Source organism: Stegostoma tigrinum, chromosome 44 (assembly GCF_030684315.1).
Source record: "Stegostoma tigrinum isolate sSteTig4 chromosome 44, sSteTig4.hap1, whole genome shotgun sequence".
NCBI classification, from domain to species: domain Eukaryota; kingdom Metazoa; phylum Chordata; class Chondrichthyes; order Orectolobiformes; family Stegostomatidae; genus Stegostoma; species Stegostoma tigrinum.
The window spans coordinates 4,997,592-5,025,062 of NC_081397.1; the positions used below are offsets into that span (position 1 = coordinate 4,997,592).

At 45.0% G+C, this 27,471-nt stretch overlaps 4 protein-coding genes across 6 annotated transcripts; 2 read left to right on the plus strand and 2 right to left on the minus strand.

Moving 5' to 3' along the window:
- The first annotated feature begins 391 nt into the window (after positions 1-391).
- Positions 392-20,481, plus strand: LOC132207309 (histone H2B 7). 2 transcript variants are annotated; one of them, XM_059642523.1, is made up of 5 exons: positions 392-552; positions 1,262-1,343; positions 5,658-5,769; positions 8,610-8,698; positions 18,530-20,481. In XM_059642523.1, exon 5 carries the CDS (start codon positions 18,658-18,660, stop codon positions 18,901-18,903), a length of 246 nt encoding a protein of 81 aa, XP_059498506.1. In that variant the 5' UTR covers positions 392-552; positions 1,262-1,343; positions 5,658-5,769; positions 8,610-8,698; positions 18,530-18,657; the 3' UTR covers positions 18,904-20,481. The 2 variants fall into 2 exon arrangements, with proteins under 2 accessions (XP_059498506.1, XP_059498507.1); XM_059642524.1 differs by lacking the exon at positions 5,658-5,769.
- A 508-nt stretch (positions 20,482-20,989) lies between these two features.
- Positions 20,990-21,409, plus strand: LOC132207313 (late histone H2A.2.2-like). The gene has a single exon (XM_059642529.1). The coding sequence runs from the start codon at positions 21,017-21,019 to the stop codon at positions 21,407-21,409; it is 393 nt and encodes a 130-aa protein (XP_059498512.1). The 5' UTR covers positions 20,990-21,016.
- Positions 21,410-22,213: 804 nt separating this feature from the next.
- On the minus strand, positions 22,214-24,019 carry LOC132207310 (histone H3). Of its 2 annotated transcripts, XM_059642525.1 has the most exons (2): positions 23,991-24,019; positions 22,214-22,625 (listed from the first exon to the last, which is right to left on the minus strand). In XM_059642525.1, exons 1-2 carry the CDS (start codon positions 23,999-24,001, stop codon positions 22,214-22,216), a joined length of 423 nt encoding a protein of 140 aa, XP_059498508.1. In that variant the 5' UTR covers positions 24,002-24,019. The 2 variants fall into 2 exon arrangements, with proteins under 2 accessions (XP_059498508.1, XP_059498509.1); XM_059642526.1 differs by lacking the exon at positions 23,991-24,019 and having other exon boundaries at positions 22,214-22,630.
- Positions 23,507-23,818, minus strand: LOC132207307 (histone H4). The gene has a single exon (XM_059642518.1). It carries the CDS (start codon positions 23,816-23,818, stop codon positions 23,507-23,509), a length of 312 nt encoding a protein of 103 aa, XP_059498501.1.
- Positions 24,020-27,471: the final 3,452 nt, after the last annotated feature.

Below are 27,471 nucleotides of genomic sequence, written 5' to 3' on the forward strand. Positions count from 1 at the left end.
CCGTTAGTTACTCCACTTGCCCACCAGATTGTGAGAGCCGGAGGGAGGGAGTTATTAACATGGTCCGGGAAACGATCGAAACTCATCGTTCAGCTTCTGTTTCACGCTCTTTTTTTTGCGAATTTGTATTGAATCGTGGGAAAGAAAAGTCATTATATACAAACGGTCTCTGCTCTTTCCCCCACGGCCCCCAGTTGCTTTGCTGAAACTGGGTGGAAAGTGAATTGGGGAAATGATCAATTGATCACTGTTTCTGGGAATTACTTGGAAAAGTAGCGCATGCGCGATATTCCCCCCGAAAAAGAGGTGCAATTGGCTGTTGAGTGGAGCGCATGCGTGAGGCCCTCCCCCTGCGCTGCCATTGAGGGGCATTCACTCAGTGAGTGGAAGAGGTTTGTTTGAAACAGACCGCAATGGAGAGACCAGCGCCCAGGGAAGCGAGGGAGCAGCAGGCTCCTTCCGGCAGCGCATCGAGATGTGAGTCTGGGACAGAGGGGGGCTCCGAGACCGGCATTGATTCGGGCTCAGTTCAGGGAGAACCGGGGGCTGTTGGTAAGTGGCCGAACGGGGCAGGAACTGGTCCCGGAACTTGGAGAGAGAGCGGCCTGGGGGCGGGGAGAGAGAGGCCTTTCTCGGGCTGTGTGTGGGCCTGCTGAGGGAGACACAGCGGCAAGAAGATGCTGGGGGTCAGTCTTGAGGTTTTCAAATCCCCAACCACTGATGGAAATTCCTTGTTTGGCTTCTGTTTCATGCTGTTTGTTGACATTGTGCAGTCAAAGCCGAAACACAGACAAGACTGGAAATATAAGAACCCTGTAAAGGACATGGATTAGAGTCAATATATTCTACAGTCAGTGCATTGGGATTTGGTAACATGAGCTGCGCAGACATTGCAGTGGCTCTGGGTAGCACCTTACGTGGAGCTGTACAATTATCGTTCCATTTCTAGATTTTACCCAATTGCTATCGAAGCAGATATATTTTTTTAAAAATCCTCAGACAAGGCGCAGCTGAAAGTTAAAATGGAATCAGACCTGCATTTGAATTGATGACTTTAAAGAAAAGGTAGATGTCTCATGACACTGTCATCATCTCTCAGGTACTTTTGAAATGACAGGCTTTTGGAGCACCGTTCTTCAGAAGAAGTTAAAGAAAAGAAACATCCTAATAATTATTACCTGAGTATTACAGTAATCTTTTTGACATTTTAAAACTTAACTGATGTTGATTTACAGGAGTAAACTCTGCTGTCTTTCCCCAGGAAAACGCTTGCAGGAACAAGACGATGTAATGTGTGCTTGGTACGAAGCCAAGGGTGACCAGCTGCTTTGAACAACCAACAGGTATGTTACCATGTCCAAGCAGAGAACATCCTTTCCACAGGCACAGAGCAAATTGAGTCAGAGATACATTAAACTCAATTTCTGGTGACATGCGTGCAAGCCAACAGTCAAGCACAAACAACAAAATAAAAATAGTTTTTTTTCCCCCTCTGTTTTCTCAATACACCACCCTGCTTCAAAAAAGATCATTTGTAGCCTATTGGCATTTATGGCATTTTTGAAAGTGAATAGACTGAATTTTCATCTGAAATAGACACAAAAGAATGGCAGTAAACCTACATTTAGTAAGCATGTTTTCAAATTTACTGTCAAGGTGAAGAAATCTTTCATGCTGTTACATAGTTACACCAACCAAACATATAGCAGATAATGAGGACAGATATGGAAGAAAACATTGACGTTATCATCAGTAACTGAGCAGGACAGCATTCATCTTTTGTCAAATAGATGTCCCAGGCACAGCCAGAACAGTTAATTAATGTGCCTTCCAAATGCACATCCTGTCCCAAAGCCTGACGTAGAATGCCAGCAGAGTGTATGCACACACTTTCTGGCACACACGCACTCCACTGAGTTGTAAATATATACACTATCCCCATCACACGTGTCACACCATCTAACAGCCATGAAGATCATGTATATTGCAAACCTCACAGTGTAACAATGAAGATGATTTCCACTCACGGATTTCAGGTCAGAGAGCTAGCCTTTCATGATAAGTGACAAATAGAAAAGAATGTGAGCTAAATACTTCAATCCTCGTGTGGACATGCACTCCCGTGTTCATAATGTCAATATCACTCATTCACTGTATTTGGGGAAAAAAGGACAAATTTTGAGGAGTTCAGTTCAGGCAAATGCGAGGTGATGCATTTTGAAAGATCCACTTCAAGAGCGAATTATGTGGTAAATGGCAAAGCCCCAGCAAAAGTTGATGCCCAGAGAGATCTGGGTGTTCAGGTCCATTGCACCCTGAAGGTGGCAACGCATGTCGATAGAGTGGTCAAGAAGACATAGTGCATTCTTTCCTTCATCAGATGTGTCATTTAGTGCAAGAGTTGGCAGGTCATGTTACAGTTGTATAGGGCTTTGATTTGAACACATTTGGAATATTGTTTTCGGTTCAGGTCACCACATTACCAAAAGGAGGTTGATGCTTTGGAGAAGGTGCAGAGGAGGTTCACCAGGATGTTGCCTGGTATGGAGGGTGCTAGCTATGAAGAGAGTTTGAGTAGATTAGGATTATTTATATTGGAAAGATGGAGGTTGAGGGGGAACTTGATTGAGGCCTACACAGTCATGAGATGAATTGACGGGGTGGATAGCAAGAAGCTTTTTCCAAGAGTGTGGAACTCTCTGACTACGCGTCATGATTTCAAGGTGAGGGGCAAAAGTTTAAGGATGATATGCATGGAAAATTCTTTACACAGAAGGCTTTGGGTGCCTGGAATGCGTTGCCAGCGGAGGTGGTAGAGGCGTGCGTTATAGTGTCCCTTAGTATGTATGTAGACAGATAGGTGACTGGACAGGGAGCAGAGGGATACAGATCCTTGGAAAATAGGTGACAGGTTAAGATAGGGGATATGGATCAGCACAGGCTTGGAGGGCCAAAGAGCCTGTTCCTCTGCTGAAATGTTTTTTTTTGTTCTTTGACACACTGAATTCCCAAGAAGTAGTCCAAGAAATATATCGAACAAGAGATTAATTTCACCTCTCTGTGTCACCATCTCATCGACTTAGAGATAATTAAAGTATCATTTCCTTTTGTACAAACTGGAGAAATTGCACATCAGGATAACTTTCAGGTTGAAATTGAAATTGATATTGTCATTGCATTTGTTTGCATAAAACTACAAACTGAATAGTGAAAACCATCTGATACACTTCCAATGAATATAAACTTTGCTATTAAATGGACCAGAAGGAAATCAAGTAGTGACCTGAAATGATACAGAGAATAACCTACACTCAAGCAGATAACCTAGATTGTTGACTGTACAATTAAGAATGTCTCATACAGTGAGCTTGCAACAACAAATGGACATTAAACTCTATATGTATCCAGACCAGAGACAGAGCAAGCCGAAATAAAAGACAGAAACCCTACCCTAGAAATTATACAGGGAGAGAATGATAAATGCATTCACAAACCAGATAATGTCAGGCATAGCCTAAAAACTCACCTCTCAGATTTAAAGGACAGGATCTGACAGGGCCAAATGGTTAAATACACTTGCACAGCCAGAGAGAAGAAACTGACAGGCACGTATTGATAACGGCATACTCATATTCACATATCAGAAAATGACAGGGACAGAAAGATAATTACACACACATTCAGACTACAAAAACTGACAGGTACAGGCTGATAAATACATGCATACATGACAGGACAGCAAATGCATAAGCATATGTAGATTGATAACTACATTTGCGTATTCACAGACAAATTTGACAGGGACATATTTGTAACACTTTGACATTCACGCAAGAGGAATTGATGGATATAGGTTGATAACGAAACTCACATATTTCACAGCAGAAACTGAGAGGGACAGTTTGATGATTACGCTCATATCTTCACGTGACAGCTACCGACAAGTACGAAGCGATGATTACCACTCTCACACACACAAATTCATAGACGTCTGCAGCACAGGAAACAGTCCTTTCTCTCACTGAATCTGCACTGTTCAGAAACAACCAGCCGACAATTCTACATCAATTCAGCCAGTAATCAAATTCCATAAATGTGTCATGTTGGCAGAGGAAGTATCATCCTCACCTTTATCAGTTGTCAATTTCTTCACCAAGCATGATCAGATTTTTTTTATTCTATGTTAAGCAAGAGGACTTTATAATCAGAGACCTTTTGTTTTCAAATTAGCTTAAAATTTGTTCAAATAGCTCTGTTCCTCTTGACAATCCACCTGAATTTTTACATAAAACACAAGAAAGCTTCATGCCGTTTTTTTCAAACAAGCAAGATCACAATAGAACCGCCCTCACTTATATTTCGCAAACATTGTTCAACAGTGTTTACTCTTCAGTAAATTCAGTTTGACGGTTCCAGTTGTGCCCAGTGAATGACAGAAAACAAAAGTTCAACACCGAGCATGTTAATGTCCGCGCCATAAAACGAAATCCAAGTAAGAAGGCTAATTTTCTTTCCTGCACAAGCAACATTGTGGTCAGTCAGCCGCAATGCATTTGATTTGTTCATTGCACTTCCTCTTTGGCAATAACATACTAAATTAACATCTTCACTTTAGCAGCATTCCAAGACTTGTGTTACTATGCAATGTTGAATAATATTAATCTCATCCTGAAAATATCCTTTGATATCACCACAGCGGTTAGACTCTGCAATGTATCCTTGGCAAAGGTCGATTGCTTCTCTGTCCTCAACTCTAAAGAAAGGCACAGACTCATTTCAGTTGCAATGCCTTGCATTTTCACTTGCTTATAAATGCTGGAGGCACAAACAACTGAAGAATATAGGCTGTTTCACATTTGCGAAAGAAGAAATGAACCGAAAACTCTGTCCTCTGCCATGGTGGTAATTGGCTCTCCACTTTGCAAGAAATACTTAATCTGCTCAGTAACGCAATACAGGAAGATAGAAATAGGATCAATTGAGTGTACCTGTCTGTCTTGTTTCATAACAGCAGCTCTTGTGCCAATACACCGTAGGTACAGAATAACTTAGAAAGCGTGGAGATGCTGCCAGGTTAGTAGATACCCAGGCAAAAACAAAAGAAAATGCCATTTCTCTTAAATATCACATGGGTGGGAAAGCTCCCCTTTCATGACGCATTAATAGGACAGGGTAAGAGCGAAGTACTTCAATCCCAGGATGTGAATACTTTCCTTGAGGATTAAGTATGAGGTATAAGCTTGGCATAAAGTAAATTCGTCATGTTCACTACATCAGAAAATACTGAATCGATTGCATGATCAATGATGAATTCTACTGAAACAGCTCAAGAAGTAAATTGAAATCCAGATTAAATATGCTTCCAAATATCACACCATGCCTTTGATTTGGACACGTAACTAGTGCATCAATTTCCTTTGTTGAAACTGAAGGAAATATATAGTAGGCCAAGTTTAAAATGAAATAAACATTACAATTTAATTTGCTTCCAAAGCGGTACAAATTAAAAAGCAGCTCTCATCTCGTGCAGAAGTACTGCATAAAGATGTTGTTAAATGGACCAAAGAAGAAAGCAAATGGGGTCGTGAACAGATACAGATAACTGGAGTTTATTGGAAAAAGATTGAAGAAACGCTGATCTCATGATCTTGTTACAGGAGGAATAAATACACATTCAGTTTCTGAGTGACTGACCAATCCCGAACGAAACTTACTATCATAAACCGGACAGTGACCAAACTGTATCCACAGAGTCGGAGACTGACAAAGGTATTAAAACAGTTTAATTTACATGATCTGATTATTTGGCATTGGGTAAAATCTCATTCATGTTGAGCAGCAGAGATTTGAACAATAGAAGAATGTCAGCAGTTCCTACAAGTAACTTGTTCAATGCAACATTACCCACTTGTTACCCATGTGAAATATGAAGACAACGCATGAGGAATACATTGACACACAATGCCAGAGACTGAATCGATCCCATGCTGACTGTCAGCCCGATGCTGATGAAAACCAGCAGTAACCACACTTATAATCTGAGTGGGAGACTGACTATTTCAGAAGAATGCCCACACTCTCTTTGTGATTAATGTATTATAAATTAGTGTTATAATGATATAATAATTTATAATACACCTCATAAAGGGAATCCAATCATACATGCAGAGCTGGAAACACAAGCAGAAATTTGGAAAAGGACAGTGTCACTTAGCCCAATACCCATCTTTCATTCAGATTGGCACCTCATTAGAAATCTCCCTCTCATACAACAAACAGATGCTGAAAGGAAAGGAATGAAATTGATACCTTTGGTCGGCATGGACTGTTGGACCAAAGGTCTGTTTCCCAGATGTACTTTGACAATATTTCTGCACTCTCATATTCACAAAGCAGAAACTGATCAGAAGAAACTCACAGTAACACTCCCAAGCCGCATGAGGCATAAAATGGCATAACAAGGCAGCTATATTCACAGAGTAGAATCTGATAGGGGGAAATAACAATTATATTTCCATATTCAAATCACAGAAACTGATTGGAAAAGGTTTACAACTGCACTTCAACATTCACACTGCAGGTAATGACAGGGACAGATTGATAACAATGTCCGTATATGCACATGGCCAAGAATGATAGGTAGAAATAGATAACTGTATTCTCGTATTCATGGAGAGGAAAGCATTACAAATTCATAACTACATTTATATATTCACATCACAAAAACTGATAGTTGCAGATGAATAACTACATTCTCAGGTTCCCAGAGCAGACGTGGACAGATACAGATGGAAATTTGCACTCAAATATTCACGTTGCATGTTCACACATCATTATCAACAGATTAATTACAAAACTCACATCTGTATAACACAAATAGACACTGATTGCTGTGTGAAGGTGCAATTGTATTTTTCAATCAGTCCCTGTCAGTTTTCACAACGTGGATGTGTGATTTTAGTTATCAATCAATACCTGTCAGTGAATGCCACGTGAATGTGTGAGGATAGTGTAATGCACGTTAACTACAGGGATTTTAGTAAGACATTTGATAAAGTACCATGCAGCAGACGAATCAGAAATGGAAAGGCTTTTGGGATACGGAGCCATGTGCTAAATTGGAAGCAAAGTTTGCTTTGCAACAGGAATCAAATGGTCAATGGCTGCCCTTGTAAACCGAAAGCTGTTTGAAGTGGTGTTTCTCATAGCTCAGTGTTGGGACATCTGCTGTTTGTTTTATGTGATAACAACTTGGACTTGAACATGGGGATACAATTGGGAAATTTTCAGCCAGCACAAAAATTTAACAGTGTACTGGTAGTGCAGAGGATAGCTGACAGCTCCAAAATGATATAGAAGTTTTGGTGGAAGGGGCAGATGAGTGGCATATGGAGTTCAACTCTGATAAATGTGAGGTAATGCATTTCAGGAGGTGCAAGGACACAAAATAGGAATACATGAGGTGGTGTGGAAATAGTACATAAAGTGAGTGATTTGGTGTGCAAGTGTAATGGAGTATGAAAATAGCAGTACAGGTGGATAAGATTGTGAAACTAGGTATATAGAATGCTGCCCTTTTTTGGCAGAGGTATACAACACAAAAGTAGGGCTATAACGATGAAAGTATTTAAGACACTGGTGAGGCTGGAACTGATGTATTGTGCGCCACGATGGTCACCACATTACAGGAAAACGTTATTGCTCTGGATATATTGCAGAGAAGATTTACTGGAATGTTGCCAGGGCTGGAGAGTTACAGCTATGAGGAGTGATTGCAGAGGTTGGAGCTATATTATTTTGAACAGTGAAAGCTGGGAGTGCCATGATTCAGGCAATTGGGATGGGCAGAGATAGAGTCAACAGGGGGAATCTGTTTCCCTTGGCATAGAGTTTAAAAACCATTGGGTGTGGATTAAGTGAAGTGGCAGGACGATGAGAGATGATGGGAGGAAAACCATTTTTATGAGAGGTTGCTTACCTCAAATACGCTGCCTGAGCTGCTGATAGCAGAGATTCTCAACTCTTGTAAGAACATACCTGGACCTCCACATTAAGTCTGCAAGCTGCAGGGCTATGGGATGTATGCAAGAAGATCATATTTTATGATGGCCATTTTGGGGTGTTTGGGTCAGCATGGATATAATGAGCCAAATGGCCACCTTCTGTGCTGCATAATTTAAATGGATCAATAGTTCCTGATCATTCTGTCCCTGTCAGCCTCTGTTGTGTAATACATGAATAATTACCAAAGACCTCGAGGGACACATTGATAACTACACTCACACATTCACCAAGTAGCAACTGACATGAATAGATCAAGAACTAAACTCGGATCCACTGACAAGCTTCCACTGGGTGGTTCCAGTCATGGAGCTGTACAGGTATCATTTACTTTCAGGAGCTCATTCAAATGGTGTTGAAGTTTTTAGAAATGATCAGACAAGGAGCAGCTCGGGCAAGATTGGATCAAAACCCATAGTTATGTAAGAATTCCTAGTAATATTAGTATATCCAAATGATTATTAATGAAATGTTGTGTTGATCAGTTAAACATTGTCAAACCCAATTGATGTTGCTTTACACGAACTATCTCTTCTGTCTTCCCGCAGAAAAAAAGAAAACACTTGAATGACCAAGACAAAGTAAGATTTCTTCAGTGCAGAGGCAAGTGTGACCAGATCCTTCTGATAAACAGCAGGTAGGTTCCCACTGTCAGAGCAGAGAACATCCTTTCCGCAGTCACAGAGCAGATTGAGTCGGACACACAGTGAGCTTAATTTCCAACAGATATGTTCAAATTTTTCCAACAGGAGAACAACGTTGGAGAAATTAAACTTTATTTTTCTTATCTCTCCATTCCAAATACACAGTTCCAACAAATTTCAGCATTCATCACCCATTGACTTGTACACTATTTTTGAAGATGGATGAACTGAAGTTATACACTCAGTATCTGAAAGAAATCTACGTAAAATACTCTACTAGCAATTATCACATAATGAATCACACCTCCACTAAGAATATTACTGGCTGCTGACAATTAAGCCACTTTTACAAGTAGAAAATGACCAGTATGGATTGATGCCTAACCTCACTCATTTGTGTTGCAAATGCATACAAAAGAAAAAGGATGACGAGACTCACATATTGACATTGCAGAAACCGACAGCTAAAGATTAATAAAGGTATTCACACATTCACATCATAGAAACTGGGATACACAGGTTAGTAAACAACACTCACATTCACATAGCAAACTGACAGCAACTGAACGATAACTACTTTCACATATCCACACAGCAGAAACTGGCAGCTACATATTGATGACAACTCCCAATTTCACAGACCATAAAGTGACAGGTACAGTTTTATAACTGCATACCCACAGATTTCAAAAATACCGACGGGTACAGTTTGATAACTATACTCAAATATTCACAAAGTAGATTCCCACAGGTACATATTGATAACTTTACTTGCAAATTATGAGGTACTGATAGGTACAGGGTGCTCTACATGCATATATCCATACAGAAGAAATTCGTGGAACTGATTGACGATCACTTTAGAGATAGCAAGAGCTGCAGATTCTGGAGTCAGCCTTCCCAGTTTCACAAAGCATTAGCTGACAGATACAGTTTGGTAACTCCTCTCATGTTCACAGAGTAGAAGCTGACAGGCCGTTATTGATAACTGCACTCACATGGTCACCAAGCAGAAACTCAGAGATTGATAACAGTGACATTCAAATTGCAGAAACTGGCGGCTACACAATGATAGCTGCTGTCACACTTGCATTGCATGAACCGTTGGGGTCAGATTAATAACTATGCTGTTGTTGAATTGCTCAACAAGCTTCTTGCTTGTTTCGAGACATTTTGTCACCATCTACATAATACCTTCAGTGCACCTCTGGTGATGTGTTGCTGTTGTGTCCTGCTGGCTGTTCATGTGCTGCAGTTTGCTGGGGTGGCTGACATCACTTCCGGATTTGTTTCTCAGTGGTTGGTGTATGGGATCCTGCTCTACGCATTTGTTAATGGCATTCCAGTTTGAATGTCAGGCCTCCAGGAATTCTCGTGCATGTCTTTGGTTGGCTTTTCCTCAGATGACTAAGTTGTCCCAGTCAAATTGGTGTCCCTCTTTGTCCATGCGTATTGAGATGAGTGATAGTTGGCCATGTCTCTTGGTGGCTAGTTTGTGTTTTCGAATCATGATGGCTAGTTTCCTACCAGTTTGGCCTTTGTACTGCTTTTGGCATCTGTGCACGATATCGTGCAAATAACGTTGGTTCTGTCAGTTGTGGTTGTTGGTTCGGGGCAATATGGTGCTCATTTCTGATATGTTTTTCATGTTTGGTCAGGTGACTAGTGTCCCTGGACGTGCTGTGTAATCCATTTGTCGTCTGTTGTGCAGGTGTCGAAGGACAATGCTTTTCAGGTAACCTTCGTTTCTATAGTCACTGTATCGTGTTCTTCCTCAGCTTTACGCAGCTCTGGATGCTGCAGTGTGTTGTGGCTCACTTGAACAGTGTTTTGGTGCAGCTCCATGAGTAGATATTGGGATGATTGCTATTGTAGTTGAGTATCTGATCAGAATGTATTAAAACATGTAATAACTACACTCTCAGGCTCTCCTAATTGACATTGATGGAGAGCGATTGATAACTAAACATTCATATAGCAAAACAGTGTCATGGACAGACTGATAATTTCAGACACATATTCACTGAGTAGAAACTGACTGACAGAGAATGACATCTATACTCAGGTACCCGGATAGCAGAAACTGACAGGAACAGGTTGATGATAACACGGACATGTACATGATACCTACATCCCTCATTCCACTTGCATTAACTGAGTGGTACAGATTGATTCCTGCACTCTCACATTCACACAACAGAAAGTGGCAGAGACAGACATATAACTGCATTCATTCACACGGCACAAACTGTGAGGACGAGGTTGTCAACTACGCTCTCACATTTACAGAGCAGAAACTGACAGGTACAAAGTAAATCTGCACTCATACATCCACAAATCAGAAACTGAAAGGCCCACACAGATACCCACACTCAGTGTTTCACACAGCGTAAACGGACAATATAAAAACCGAAAGAACTGCGGATGTTCCCCCCGCAGCGGTCGGCAATGCCCTCAACCGTGTCTTCCACATTTCCCGTGCCTCATCCCTCACACCCTGACCCCGCAATAACCGCCAAAACAGAACCCCCTTGGTCCTCACATCCCACCCTACCAACCTCTGGATACAATGCATCATCCTCCGACACTTGTGCCATCTACAATTCAACCCGACCACCGAAGACATTTTTACTACCCGACCCTTCTCTGCTTTCAGATGAGACCACTCTCTCCACAACTCCCTTGTCCGCTCCACACTGCCCTCCAACCCCAGCACACCCGGCACCTTCCCCTGCAACCGGAGGAAGTGCTACACTTGCCCTCACACCTCCTCCCTAACCCCAATCCTAGGCCCCAAGATGACTTTCCACATCAAGCAGATGTTCCCCTGCACATCCGCCAATGTGGTATACTGCATCCACTGTACGCGGTGTGGTTTTCTCTACATTGGCGAAACCAAGCGGAGCCTTGGGGACTGCTTTGCAGAACACCTCCGCTTGGTTCGCCATAAACAACTGCACCTCCCAGTCGCGAACCATTTCAACTCTCCCTCCCATTCCTCAGACAACATGTCCATCCTGGGCATCCTGCAGTGTCATAATGATCCCACCCGAAAGTTGCAGGAACAGCAACTCATATTCCGCTTGGGAACCCTGCAGCCTCAAGGTATCGATGTGGATTTCACCAGCATCAAAATCTCCCTTCCCCCCGCTGCATCCCAAACCAGCCCAGCTCTTCCCCACCTGCCTAACCTGTTCTTCCCCTCACCTATCCCGTCTTCCCACGTCAAGCCGCACCTCCATTTCCTACCTCCTAACCTCAGCCTGCCCCCTTGACCGGTCCATCCTCCCCAGACTGACCTATCCCCTCCCTACCTCCCCACCCATACTCTCCTCTCCACCTATCTTCTCCTCTGTCCATCTTCAGTCCACCTCCCTCTCTCTCCCTATTTATTTCAAAATCCTCTCCCCCTCCCCCTTTTTATGATGAAGGGTCTTGGCCGAAAACGTCAGCTATTATGCTCCTAAGATGCTGTTTGTCCTGCTGTGTTCATCCACTCCCATGCCTTGTTATCTGCGGAAGCTGTAAATCAGGAACAAAAACAAAGTTGCTGGAAAAACTCAGCAGGTCCAGCAGCATCTGTGAGGGAGAAAACAGAGTTAACATTTCAGGTCCGGTGTACAGATCCATAACTAAACTCACGTATTCACATTGAGGAATCTTTGAGCTAGAGACTGATAATCACAGTCATACATTCAGAGAACAGGAACACACAGGCATAGACTGATAACTAACTTCTGTATTAACATCGCAGAAACTGACTCGCATTGACTGGTAACTGCATTCATGTTATCTTGTCAGGTGCAACAAACAGGTACGGATAGATAACTACACTCACACATTCACACCGTAAATACTGACAATGACAAACAGCTTCAATCCCACCTATTGCATAGCAGAGACTGTCAAGAACAGATTGATAACAAAGTGTGGAGCTGGACAATCACAGCAGGCCAAGCAGCTCCTGAGACGCTGCTTGGCCTGCTGTGTTCATCCAGCTCCACACTTTGTTATCTTGGATTCTCCAGCATCTGCAGTTCCCGTTATCACAGGAACAGATTGATAACTGCACTCAAATAGTGACACATCAGAAGCTGGCAGGCGCTGTTTAATATCCAAACTCTCATATTCACATACCAGAAAATGGCAGGTATAAATTGACAACCACACTCACATACACACAGTCGCAGAAACTGACAGTGAAAGAACTGATAACAGCGTTCAGACGTTGACATCACAGAGCCTGGCAGAAACAGAGTGATAACTAAACCCTCACATTCTTATAACAGAAACTGTCATGGATAGATTGGAAATTTAATCATCAAGCAGAACCTGACAGATACAGAGTGATGTGATAATGGGAACTGCAGATGCTGGAGAATCCAAGACAACAAAGTGTGGAGGTGGATGAACACAGCAGGCCAAGTAGCATCTCTGGAGCACAAAAGCTGACGTTTCGGGCCGAGACCCTTCATCAGAGGGGGGGATGGGGAGAGGGAACTGGAATAAATAGGGAGAGAGGGGGAGGTGGACCCAAGATGGAGAGAAAACAAGATAGGTAGAGAGGAGCCTACAGGTGGGGAGGTGGGGAGGGGTAGTTCAGTCCAGGGAAGATGGATAGGTCAAGGAGGCAGGATGAGGGGTAGGTAGGAAATGGAGGTGCGGCCTGAGGTGGGAGGAAGGGATTGGTGAGAGGAAGAACAGGTTAGGGAAGCAGAGACAAGCTGGGCTGGTTTTGGGATGCAGTGGGGGGAGGGGAAGAACTGGGCTGGTTTTGGGATGCAGTAGGGTGACCCCAGAGGATCCCCCTCATCCTCACATACCAGCCCACCTACCTCTGGATACAACATATCATCCTCCGACTCTTTCGCCATCTACAATCCGTCCCCACCACCCAAGCCATTTTTCCATTCCCACCCTTGTCTCTTTCCGGAGAGATCACTCTCTCCACGACTCCCTTGTCCACTCCACACTCCCCTCCAACCACACCACAGCAGACACCTTCCCCTGCAACCGCAGGAAGTGCTGCACTTGTCCCACACACCTCCGTCACCCCCATCCCAGGCCCCAGGATGACCTTCTATATCAAACAGATGTTCACCTGCACATCTGCCAATGTGGTATATTGTATCCATTGCACCCAGTGTGGCTTGCTCTACATTGGAGAAACCAAGCGGAGGCTTGGGGACTGCTTTGCAGAACACCTCCGCTCGGTTTGCAACAAACAACTGCACCTCCCAGTCGCGCAACATTTCAGCTCCCCCTCCCATTCCTCAGACGACATGGGCCTCCTGCATTGCCACAATGATGCCACCCGAAGGTTGCAGGAACAGCAACTCATATTCCGCTTGGGAACCCTGCAGCCCAGTGGTATCAACGTGGACTTCACAAGCTTCAAAATCTCCCCTTCCCCTACTGCATCCCAAAACCAGCCCAGTTCTTCCCCTCCCACCACTGCATCACAAAACCAGCCCAACCTGTGTCTGCTTCCCTAACCTGTTCGTCCTCTCACCAATCCCTTCCTCCCACCTCAAGCCGCACCTCCATTTCCAACCGATCATGTCATCCCGCCTCGTTGACCTGTCCATCTTCCCTGGACTGACCTATCCCCTCCCGACCTCCCCACCTATACCCTCCTCTCTACCTATCTTCTTTTCTCTCCATCTTCAGCCCGTCTCCCCCTCTCTCCCTATTTATTCCAGTTCCCTCTCCCCATCCCCCTCTCTGATGAAGGGTCTAGGCCCGAAACATCAGATTTTGTGCTCCTGAGATAGTGATAACTGCTGCCAAACATTCGCAGAGCATGGATGAAAATAAACAGATTGATAACTAAACACCCATTTTCACAAGACAGAAGACTGATGGGGAAAAATTAGTACATCCTCTCATAATTTCACACAGCAAAGACTGATATGGATGGAATGATAACTACAATTACACATTCATGCAACAGAATCTTGCAGGAATGTACTGATAATTGTACAAACAAACTCACTTAGGAGAAACTGACAGTCTCAGATTTAAAACCACACTCTCTTTGTCACAAACTAAAAACTGGGAGGTACAGTGTGACAACTGAACTCAATAGTCACAGAACAAAGTCTCCCAGGTACAGTGTGATAACTACCTTCTCACATCTGCCTAACAGAAACTAAACTCGCATATTGACGGAGCAGAAATTGGCATGTGCAGACTAATGCCTGCACTCTTACATTGATACCACCGAATGGACATGTAGGTACGAGTAACAACACTCATGCATTTTCTTGGAGAAACTGTCAGGCATGGATTGAGAACTACACCCACACATTCACAGAGCACACATTGAAAGGTACAGACTAATAATGTCACACTTTTGGACAACAGAAATGACAGAGGTAGATGACCTGAAATATCAAGCGACGTTGAAGATCTGGTCAGGAAAGGGAAGAAGGCATACATTGGGTTTAAACTATCAGGCTCAAGTGAATCCCTAGATAACTATAAAAAGTGGAGAAGCACACAAGAGGGAAATCAGAAGAGCAAAAAGATGTCATGAAATGGATCTGGCAGAAAAGGTTACAGATAATCCCCAGAGGCTCATTCGTTATAATAAGAGTAAAAGGTTGGCTGCGGAGAGGAGGACCTCTTTAAGATCAGGATGGTGGTCCATGTGTGGAGCCACAGCAGAAGGGGAGGATTTTTAATGGATATTTCTCCTCAGTGTTTGCTGAGGAGAGAATCATGGATGCTAATGAAATGAGATTAATTCCCTACAGTGTGGAAACAGGCGCCTCGGCTCAACAAGTCCACACCACCCCTTCAAGCTTCCCACCCAGACCCATACCCCTGTAACCCACATACCCCTGAACAGTACAGGCAATTTAGCATGTCCGATCCACCTAACCTGCACATCTTTGGGCTGTGGGAGGAAACCGGAGCACCCGGAGGAAACCCACGCAGACACAGGGAGAATGTGTAAACTCCATACAGACAGTCGCCCGAGGCTGGAATCGAATCTGGGTCCCTGGTGCTGTGAGGCTGCGGTGCTAGCCACTGTGCCACCCTATAATCCCTATTAGAAATAAGGGAAGGAGGTAGAGATATTTTGGACTGCATATGTATGAACAGAAAGGGTGTCTTTGCAGCCTCAGATCATACAAAGGTGGATGAATTTCTGAGTTCTGATAGTGTCCATCTCGGATTTTGTGGGAAGCCAGTAAAGAAATTGCAGAGGCCCTTCCTTTGCAGAGATTTTAGCTTCATTTTTAGCCACTGGCGAGGTTCCAGAAGACTGGAGGGTGGCGAAAGTTGTTACATTGTTTATGAAAGGGAGGAAAGACAAGCCAGGGAACTTCCAGCCAGTGAGCCTAACACCAGCAGTAAGCAAGTTATTGGAAAGGATGCTGAGTGACAGGATCAATGAACATTTGGATATTCAAGGTATGATTACGGATAGTCGGCATGGATTTGTGTGCGGAAAGGCACATGTGACAAATCTTTGAGTTTTTCAAAGAAGTAACCAAGTGAATAGATGAGGGGAGGGCAGTAGATGCAGTCTCTGTGGACTTTAGTAAGGCCTTTGACAAGGCCCTGCACGCAGACTAGTAATGAAGGTTAGGTTGCAAGGGATCCAGGGAGAGCTAGCTAATTTGATTCAAAAATGGCTCGATGGTAGAAAGCAGAGTGTGATGGTTGAAGCTTGTTTCTCGGACTGGAGGCCTGTGACTCGTGGTGTGCCACAGGGGTTTGTGCTGTGACCTTTGTTGGGCACCTCGGTGTCTCAGTGGCTAGCACCGGGGATCTGGGTTCAATTCCATCCTCAGGCGATTATCTGTGTGGAGTTTGCACATTCTCTCCGTGTCTGAATGATGTTCCTCCGGGTGCTCCGGTTTCCTCCCACAGTTCAAAGATGTGCAGGCAAGGTTGGTTGGCTATGGGAATTTTCCCGTAGTGTTCAGTCATGTGTTGGGTGAGTTATAGCAGGATGGATCTGGGTGGGATGCTCGGAGTGTCAGCATGGACTTGTTGGGCCAAAGGGCCTATTTCCACACAGTAGGGATTCGATGATTGTGTGATAAGTGGCCTTGATGTGAATGTACAAGGCATGATTCGCATGTTTTCCAATAATACAAAATTAAGATGTAGTTTTGAAAGTGCGGAAGGTTTATCAAGAAAATAGAGGGATTTAAGAAGGACCTTGCGGAGTGGTGCACATGTGGAATCAGCTGCCAGAGAAAGTTGTTGAGGCAGGTGCAATTGCAGCATTAAAAAAAGGGTAGGTTTTAGAGGGATATGGACCAAATGTGGGCAGTTGGAATTAGCTGAGAGGGCACCATGATCAGCATGAACCAGTTTGGGCTGAAGGGCCTTTGTCCATGCTGCATGACTGCCTGACCTCAGACTACAACAGGACCTTGATCGAGAGGACCAATGGGCCATGGAGTGGCAGCTGGGGTTTAATCTTGACAAATGTGAGGTGCTACATTTTGTCACAGAAAATCGGGGCAAGACTTGCACACTTCATGGTCAATTCTCGGGAAGTGTTGCCAAACTAAGTGGCCATGGAATGCAGGCTCATAGCGTCGTGAAAGTGGAATTCCAGGGAGACAGGGCAGTGAAGAAGGTGTTTGATACAATTGCCTTTATTGGTCAGGGCATTCAGTGTATATTGAGGATTGGGAGGTGATGTTGTGACTGTACAGAAGATTGGTTAGACTACTTCTGAAATACTCCATTCAGTTCTGGTGCCCCCTTGCAATAGGGAAGGTGTTGTTAAACTTGCATGAGTCAGGAACATGTTTAAAAGGATGTTGCCACAGTTTGAAAGTTTGAGTTTCAGGGAGAGACTGAATAGACAGGGCTTATTGTGGCTTGTTTTGCAGCTTGTTTTCCATGAAGTGTCTGAGGCTGGGTGGTGACTGTATAGAAGATATAAAATTAAGAGGCGCATGGATAGCATGAATAATCACGTTCTTATGCACACGGGATAGGAGTCCGAAACTCGAGGGCATGGGTTTTGGATGAGAAAATCACGATGTGAAAGGAATTTAAGGTGGGCAATGTTTGCTCACAGAGTGTAGTGTGGAATTGCAGTGAACTGCCAGAGGAAGTGGTGGAGTTGAGTACAGCTACAACATTTACATGACATCTGGGCGGGTGTATGAATAGGAAGGGCTTAGAGTGATGTGGGCCAAATGCTGGCAAATAGGACTAGATTAATTTAGGATATCTGGTTGCCATGGATGAGGTGGACCCACGAGTGTTGTATATCTTTATGACAGTATGACAGGAACAGACTGTGAGAGAGTAATAACCATCCACACTGCGTGAAAAGCGTCAGATGGATAACTGCACTCCCATTTTCATATCGCAGAGACTGACAGATATTCGACAACTATCCCTCATTAAACATCAAGCTCTGGACACAATACTGCTCATAGTGTAATGCAGAAACTACAGAGAGTGATGAAACAAAATAATATGTTATACATGAAAGGTTGCTTTGAGCAGATAAATACATTGTCGCAATTAAAAACTCTCAGGGACTGTGTTTAAAATATCAATAAATGACAATAACGAGTTAAATGTAGAGTGATCCGGGTACAAAATTTCGGCTTGTGTTTCACTTTTCGTTGCATATCCTGACAGATCCCCGATGTATCCCACACTAACCAATCACAGAAAAGCTAATCACATCCTCTGAGATTCTTGTAAACTGTCCAATCATGAACAAGACCTCCCCCATCCCTCATTAGCATTGCTGACGCCAGCAGCCTATAAAAAGCGAGCTCCGCGCCCACTTTCCCTTATTCTGTGTCTGACAGTGACCGTCGCTATGGTAGATGAGAAGAAATCGCAGGCAACTTCCAAGAAAGGCGCGAAGAAAATCATCAAGAAGGCGCCGGGGAAAAGCGGCAAGAAAAGGAGCCGACGCAGGAAAGAAAGTTACTCCATCTATATCTACAAAGTGATGAAGCAGGTTCACCCCGACACCGGCATCTCCTCCAAGGCCATGAGCATCATGAACTCGTTCGTCAACGATATTTTCGAGCGTATCGCAGGGGAGGCTTCCCGCCTGGCCCATTACAACAAGCGCAGCACCATCAGCTCCCGGGAGATCCAGACCGCCGTGCGGCTGCTGCTGCCCGGGGAGCTGGCCAAGCACGCCGTGTCGGAGGGTACAAAGGCGGTGACCAAGTACACCAGCTCCAAGTGAGACACCTCACTGTGCTGAAAGCAGACACCAATCCAAAACCCAACGGCTCTTTTAAGAGCCACCCACAATTGCACTGAGACAGCTGAACCGTTTTAACTTGGATAGTCGATGCTGGAAAATCTGAGACAACAAGGTGTGGGGCTGGGTGAACACAGCAAGCCGAGCAGCATCAGAGGAGCAGGAATGTTGACATGTCGGGGCGAGACCCTTCTTAAGAAATTAGGTTTTAACTTTATGGTTTATTCTGGGTCTGTATAATTCATGTCCCTAAGCTTTGTGTTTCGTTTTCAATAAACTTTGTTAAAAAAAATTCGTGTGATCCCTCACCCTCTGCCTTTTATTCTCGGTTGCGTAGTTCCCTGACTGTTTTCCCTGCCTGTATAGAGAGCATACTTTTCGTCCCGGAGCCATTTTTTCTGCACCTTCTATGTTTTCCAGTTACTCTTTAACCCTTGATCAGCGCAAAAGCTACAGTGCCCCGTGTGGTCTGAAACACGAGTTTCAACCGGAATGAAAAGTAACTGTTCTAGTCCCACGAATAGATTTTGAAATTTACTTGTCCTTTTCTTTCATTAACTTTTCAAAGCGCCACTGAGACTTCGTCTGATGTTTGCAGAGCACTGCAAATGAGGCTCTCAGCTGTCGATAAGGGGCTTTCAAACTGAACTGAGATAAAACCAGATTAACTGCTGGATTGCCATATCAAGTGTGAAACTGGTTGAAGTCTGATCAAGGACAACAGGGACGGCACTTTAAACTAAAGTTTCACCGCTCTCTCCGGCAAGAAGGTTATGTGAGTTTTTCCTAAATATTTCAGGGTCCACTTGCAATATGTAAAATGAATTAAATTCGATGAAAAATTAAATTATTCATTCCTCTTTGTAAAACTTCTTTTTCCTATTTCGGACATGTTGGAGGGTTTTGTCGCTGTGGGTAATGAGCCCTAAATTTCTCCCGTGGTAACGAAAGCAAATGACCCCGAATTTGAGACCCACGAAGAGTAGTATCGTGCGATTTCTGTTTTGTTTCAATTCCCAAATCTCGACGTGAAGTTCTTCGAATTTATTTTCAGAATGCAGGATGTGGGGCTTGCCGTTCTCGAGAAGAGGCTTTCAAAATGAACCGAGATTAACAGGGAAGTCTGATCTAGCGCAATAATTACAAAATTTCCCGAAGCCGGAGTTACTCAGAGTGAGAACGAGAGGTTATGTCAAGGATCAATTTGTAATCTGAAAGGAAATTAAATCGTAAGCATTCACGTAAAGCGTCTTCCTCGTATTGCCCATGTTGGCGGGCTTTTCAAATCGGAAAGAAAACGGTGGATGATTTGGCGCCGGTATTTTCCTACGGTTTCCACGCAGAGGAATTTTGTTTTATTTTCAAATCTCCCCGCTGGTTCTATCCAGTTTTGCAGAAAGCTATAAATGAGGCTTTCTGCTGTCGGTGTGAACATTTCAAAGTGAACCGAGATGAAAGCAGAACAGCTGCCGGGCTGGCATCGCAAAAGTAGAAATATTGTTGATCTCGTGCAGTAGGGAGCGCGATTGTAAAATGTTGTTTAAAGCAGTAATGCGGTCAACGGGAAAGAAATTGTTGTGTGATACTGTTATCATTATCTCCATTATCAGCATTATATGCTGATCTGAAATCAAATAAATCTGTGCAGAGACTTACTTCGAGCGGGCTCCTTTTTCTGCCATCTGCTCATTCTTAAGTATAAAAAAAATCAGAAACACATCGATTCACTGAGGCCTGTGAATCAGAGAGAGATTGTGTGAAGTATACAGGCGTATTCTAACAGTAAATTATCTGAAATATGAACGTATTCTTCTTTGTAAAACTTCTTCCAGTTTTGTACATATTGGCGGGCTTTCCGAGTTTGAAAGAAAGCGGTTGATGATTTGGCGCCGGGACGTTCCCGCCTCCTCCCCGGGCCCTCTCCGGATTGGTGAGGGAAGCAGATATCTGATTGGGAATGGAAACGACATGAGGAGATACCGAACAATGTGACCAATCAGCAATGGCCGCACCCCCATTCCTCCCGAAGGTAGAAGAGGGCGGGATGGGGCCACATTGCAGCATTCTCTGTGAAAGTGTTTGTGAGGTTGTGGCAATGTCTGGGAGAGGAAAGGGCAGTGGAGGGAAAGCTCGCTCGAAGGCCAAGTCCCGGTCTTCCCGGGCTGGCTTGCAGTTCCCGGTGGGCCGTGTTCACAGGCTCCTGAGAAAGGGTAACTATGCTGAGCGTGTGGGTGCCGGAGCGCCGGTCTATCTGGCTGCGGTGCTCGAGTACCTGACGGCTGAAATCCTCGAGCTGGCCGGGAACGCGGCCCGGGACAACAAGAAGACCCGCATCATCCCCAGGCACCTCCAGCTGGCCGTGCGCAATGACGAGGAGCTCAACAAGCTGCTGGGAGGGGTGACCATCGCTCAGGGCGGGGTGCTGCCTAATATCCAGGCCGTGCTGCTGCCCAAGAAAACCGCTGCAGGGGGCTCCGCTAAAAAGTGAAGAGGCCATTCTTGAATTTGCGAACACAAAGGCTCTTTTAAGAGCCACCCACCACATCAGTGAAAAGCAGCTAGACCGTCACTGCTGGCTAATTAACTTTCATGTTATGTTCAAACACGGTCCTTTAAATGAGCAAAAATAATCCCTTTTGTTTTCTCCTTGAGAGATAATACTAGAACAGCTGCCGGACGGGACGAATAAAGTTGGAGGTTTTGCTACAGGGACAGTGACTCAAAGGGGCGTTCCCACCCATACGCTGACAGGGAAATAGAGACATGGAACAGCTCTGCGCCACAAAGAGGCCATTCGAGACTGACCCGACCCTCCTCAGTTGGTCGAACGAATCCACTAGTGGGAGATTGCGCAAAATTTCGAGTGCACGAACAAAAATATAAACATAGTTTGTATGTTGTGGTGGGTTTTGAAATTGGCGATTATTTTCCACCATCCTCCTCCTCCGCCAAGTTCAGTTACAGCTGGGGAAATGCCAAGGGAAGCAATTCGCACACAGGCGTTTCAATTAGAAATGTATAAATTATAAAACGTGGAGTGCAGTACTTGAATTTGTTGCGATTAGTGAAAGTGTATAAATCTGATTGCCCCGAGTTGCGTCTTGTCTTTAATATGAATTAGTGCATCTCAGACACATTAAGTTTCTGTAAGAGCTGTTGCATTGAGACGATATCAATAGCATTAACTAAAGTCCATCGTGCCTGACGATTGCTGCTCCCTCTGGATAGTGTAGTGGCTCTGAAAAGAGCCGTTGTTTCTCGGGGTGAATGTGGACGGTCGGGCACGCTCCTTTTAGGCGCGCTCCCCGCGGATCCGGCGGGCCAGCTGGATGTCTTTGGGCATGATGGTGACCCGCTTGGCGTGGATGGCACACAGGTTGGTGTCCTCAAACAGCCCCACCAGGTAAGCCTCGCTGGCCTCCTGCAGGGCCATCACGGCCGAGCTCTGGAAGCGCAGGTCGGTCTTGAAGTCCTGAGCGATCTCCCGCACCAAGCGCTGGAACGGCAGTTTGCGGATCAGTAGCTCGGTGGATTTCTGGTAGCGGCGGATCTCCCGCAGAGCCACCGTGCCGGGCCTGTAGCGATGAGGCTTTTTCACTCCACCCGTGGCCGGAGCGCTCTTGCGGGCCGCTTTGGTCGCTAGCTGCTTGCGCGGAGCTTTCCCTCCGGTGGATTTGCGCGCTGTCTGCTTGGTTCTGGCCATTCTCTCTGTAATACGCACAGGCCGCTGCTCTCAATGCTGAGCCTGCTGCGGCGCTGCCTATTTAAGGGAATGGAGAGCCCGCCCTAGAGCCTGGATTGGATACAGCCCCGTCCCTCAACCCCCTGAGAAACAGCCGCTGAAGGACAGGAAAGGCAGCAAAATAGTTGTTGGAGGCTGATTGGTTAAGTTGAAATGACAGTTGGTCAATTTCAAATCGCCCGCCGATTTCAGAAAGAGCTGAAGTAATTTTAAAACGAGAACTCCCATGTGTCTGCAACTAAGGTTATATCTTATGCTTTACAAAATTTTCTTGTGAACCTAACTTGCAGTCAGCGCGGAGAGGGCTCTGAATCATTTCCTGATGTGTCTCTGACAGGCAGTTAGAATGAACTCGCCACTAAAACATCGGCACAGCTACCAGAATCAAAATGAACAAAGTATCATTCCTGGAAGCGTGAATGAAGTACAAACACTGCAATATGCAATTAGCGCCTGGGCCCAAAATTACGGACAGAACAAATTATTATTCATGGTATGGACAACTGGTAGTATTACTGATAGACTGGTATTCACAAGAAAGGGCATAACCAGCTGCAGAACAGTATCGTCTCGAATGGCCGTGAAACCTCTATCTGTAGTGCAGGGATACCTTGGTTATAGAACACTTTTCTGCAGACAGTATAATTTCACAATCCGCGCTCTCTCTCCTGCAACGCGGGGCACGAAGTTAATATGTTTCCTTAAAGGATTGGTTCAAAATTAAAAGTCGCTGCACCAGCCCTATGTGTTGCCTTTCCCCGTCCTCAGGTCTCCGCTCTCAATCGGAGGGTTTGGGTGGCTCTGAAAAGAGCCTTTGGGTTCGCTGGAAAAGGGACGAGTTGCTCAGCCGCCGAATCCATAGAGAGTGCGGCCCTGGCGTTTCAGAGCGTACACCACGTCCATGGCAGTGACCGTCTTGCGCTTGGCGTGCTCAGTGTAGGTCACCGCATCCCTGATCACATTCTCCAGGAAAACCTTCAGCACCCCGCGGGTCTCCTCGTAGATCAAGCCCGAGATGCGCTTGACCCCGCCTCGGCGAGCCAGGCGCCGGATGGCTGGTTTCGTGATGCCCTGGATGTTATCACGGAGCACTTTGCGGTGCCGCTTCGCCCCGCCTTTTCCCAGGCCTTTGCCTCCTTTGCCTCTCCCAGACATCACGCTTCTTCACTGCAATCGCTGCCGAGTGAGAGCCGAGCTGCCTCACCTTCCTTCTTTATACAGCCCGCCCCGACCTGACTGAGAAAGAGCTGACAGAGAGGGAGAGGCGGCCCGGGCAGGAAACTGAGTGACAGACAGAGAAATGTCCAGCTCCGCCTCCAGCTGCGACTCAAGCTTCATGTTCGAAGATAATAAAACCTGGAACTTTTAAAAGCAGTTGTGATACAATTAAACGCCCATGTGCCGGCCTTTCTTTCAGGAGACAGCATGTCAGCTTCCATTTCAAAGATAGCAGAAACTGCAGATGCTGTAGAATACGACAGTGTCAGTTTCCATTGCTCCAGCTGAATCACACAAAATCAATTCTTGAGGGCTGTGTTATGAAGCGGGGTTTCTGCGCCAGTGTTACTCTCTCCCTAAATGTGTAAAATAGCAACGGACAGGAACTGAAACTGACTTTTCCACAGCCATGATAAGAAAGTGTGGGGCTGGATGAACACAGCTGGCCAAGCAGCATCTTAGGAGCACAAAAGCTGATATTTCGGGCCGAGACTCTTCATCCAGCCAATATCACTTTCCACAGCCATATCACATTCCTCAGTGACTGCCTCCGGCTCAGACTCACACCACGTGGATTCCAACTCAAGTTTCATCCCTCATGTTTTGAATCCTCCCAGGATCAGAGAAACCACCATGATGTTCAACGTTCCACGGACAGCAGCTCTGGCCACATTCTGAGATCCACCCTCAATGCGATGCGGCTGCACATGCATCGTCTCAACCTCTCTCTCCAACAGCATCGTAACACACTGGCTCAGAGCTGTACCAGTCCTCAGTTCCACTTCATGCTCCGGCTCATTCGTCAGACTAACAAGGAATTTTTTTTTCTCTTCTGATCAGGCAATCAGGCCCACAAGATGCATCAACTCAAAAATACCAATGGCTGTCTGGAACCTACCGCTCCTTCCCTTCCCTCTGACTCTATCCCCTCCCACAAACACCCCACATCATGTTGGGTATTGGCCATCCCTACTAACCTTCTGCTCTCTGATGCTGAACGCTCTGTACTCAGCAAAGGCCTCAGCTTCATCTCTCTGCATCCAGTTCTGAGGAAGGGTCATCGGACCTGAAATGTTCACTTTTTTCCCCTCCATAGATGCTGCCAAATCTGCTGAGCATTTCCAGTAACTTTGTTTTTGTTCCTGAACTGCAAGTGCACCCGAACTGATGGTCAGTAAAAATGAGAGGGGGTGTCCTCACACTGATTCATTGTAGAATGTGCGAGAGGAACTGGGTGTAAATGGAGCCAAGAAAGCGTGCTTTGAGTGATTCGAATTAATTAATGTCTATGTCTCCATTCGGAACCAGGACAGGGACCCTTTGAGCCGGGCTCAGCTCTTTCCTGAGAGATATCGGTGTCTCTGACAGGAGCCTTTGGTTTCAGATGGTTACATGTTGCACCTATGGGTTCATTTCTTTTCTGCTTTCTTGGTCACTTTCACTATCGGCTTGGCCTTCACTTTAGTGAACCTTTCCAATGTTTTCAATTGTTATTGCTCCTCCTGCTCTGACAGTAAACATTACAAAATCAATCCCAGCGGAGATCAGCTGTTCTCCACTAAACATAGACACACAGACCGTGCAGTTTCTCAGCATGGGGAGATGTAGCTAACCTCTAGTCAAGGTGAGTGTGTGCCTGGGCAGACTTTCCGAGAGGAGAAGGAACATTGACTGCTTTGCTGTAATACAGGAGTATTGTTCTCAGGGTCAGTGCAACATGTCCAATTCTGTTCACTATCACTCACATTAATCGATACAATACCATAGAGATTTGGGATTGTAGTGGGGATTGTTGTGATGGAACTTGCTGTTAGGGTGGATGGAGGCTATATCAAGTCTGATCAGTGTGTGAGTGTAAAACTGCATCACAGAGACGTGCAGTAAGGCATCCTTTGACTTGGGCCTCAGCATCATTGTATCCTCCACTATCAACATCCTGAAAGCTACCATGAACCACAAGCTGAACTGGACTCACCCAATAAATGCAGTGGCAACAAGAGCAGGTCTAAGGCTATGGATACTGCAACAAGTAACTTACCTCCTGATTTCTCAAACCTGTCCAAAATCTCCAACATTTAAGTCATGTGTTAGTGCTGCTCCAACTGCACACGGCAAGCGAGATACTATCCATGAAAAAGCTGCTCGTGTTTAATTGGCACCACATTCACAAACATCCACTCTCTCAAACATAAAATTAGACAGCACCTTCCAAACCCACAACTACTTCCATCTTGAAAGACAACAGCAGCAGGTTCACGGGAACAGCATGATCTGCAAGATCTTCTCCAAGCCACTCACCATCCTGACTTGGACATATATTGGCCATTCAGCCTGTGTCAATCCGTGAAAATCCTGCAATTCCCTTACTACCGGCAATGTGGGTCGACCTACAGCTCAGAGATTGCAATGGTTCAGGAAGACAGTTCACTACCACCTTCTCACGCGTATTTTAGGAGGGCCAATCAATGCTCAGACCAGTCAGTGATGCCCACACCCGGCATTTTTTTTTTCTTTGAAAAGTCTGCATCATTCTTGCCCAGTAACAAAGACTGTCCAAATTCTCTTAAAACATCCAGTTGTGAAACAAAGCATAGACTGGCTCATCATTTTGAAGAGCATCGATGTATTGCTTGCAAAAAAGACCTTGAAATTCCTGTTGCCTGACACTTTAATACACCACCTCGTTCCCAGTCCAACATCTCTGTCTCTGTCTTGCTGTAGAGTTCCATTGAAGCTCAACACAAGCTAGAAGAACAACACCTCATCTTCCACTTGGGGACCCTGCAGCCCTCCAGACTTAATATCGAGATGAATATTTTTTGTGCCTAAACTCTACCCCTCAAAAGGCCTTGTTACCACATACCCTGCCATTATCCACCACCTACTGTCAGCCACTAATAGCCCCCATTAACTACTATTCAACCTCCCAGCCTGATCGTCAACAGCTCTGACCAAATGTTCTTCTCTCTGTTAGGCTCTATCCTATCATTTATTCCAAACCCCATCACACTCTCCTTTTGCTTCTGTATATAAACTGACGTTTCCCCGGCCACCATCAGTTTTGCGTAAAGGTCACGGGATCCAGAATGTTAATTTTGTTTCTTTTTCCTTTGAAGATGCTGCCACACACAAAACCCCTCCAGGCCATTTGGTCCAACAAGTCCCCATCGCCCCTCTGAAGAGCAGACCCAGACCTATTCCCCTACCCTTTATATCTCGCGCTTAACCCACCTAACCGAAACATCCCTGGGTACCACGGGCAATTTAGCACAGCCAACCCGCCTAGTTTGCACACCTTTGGACTGTGGGAGGAAACCGGAGCATTCAAAATTATAGTCTAACGTTTATTCTATATGAAAACAGGAAAGTAGTTTATATGAGCAGTTCAAAACATTAGCATATAGTTCACATTTATGCACCTAATTTGCAGCAAACTTCATAGAATCATCATACAATCCCTAGAGTGTGGAAACAGACAATTCAGACCAACTAAAAGCCCACACCGACCCTCTGAACAGCATCCCCACCAGACACATTGCACTGCCCTGAGATAATGGGAACTGCAGATGCTGGAGATTCCAAGATAATAA

Excerpts from the sequence above, each read along its gene's own strand:
- LOC132207307 (XM_059642518.1), bottom strand. The coding sequence starts at position 23,818 with ATGTCTGGGAGAGGCAAAGGAGGCAAAGGCCTGGGAAAAGGCGGGGCG.
- LOC132207313 (XM_059642529.1), top strand. The coding sequence starts at position 21,017 with ATGTCTGGGAGAGGAAAGGGCAGTGGAGGGAAAGCTCGCTCGAAGGCC.
- LOC132207309 (XM_059642523.1), top strand. The coding sequence starts at position 18,658 with ATGAAGCAGGTTCACCCCGACACCGGCATCTCCTCCAAGGCCATGAGC.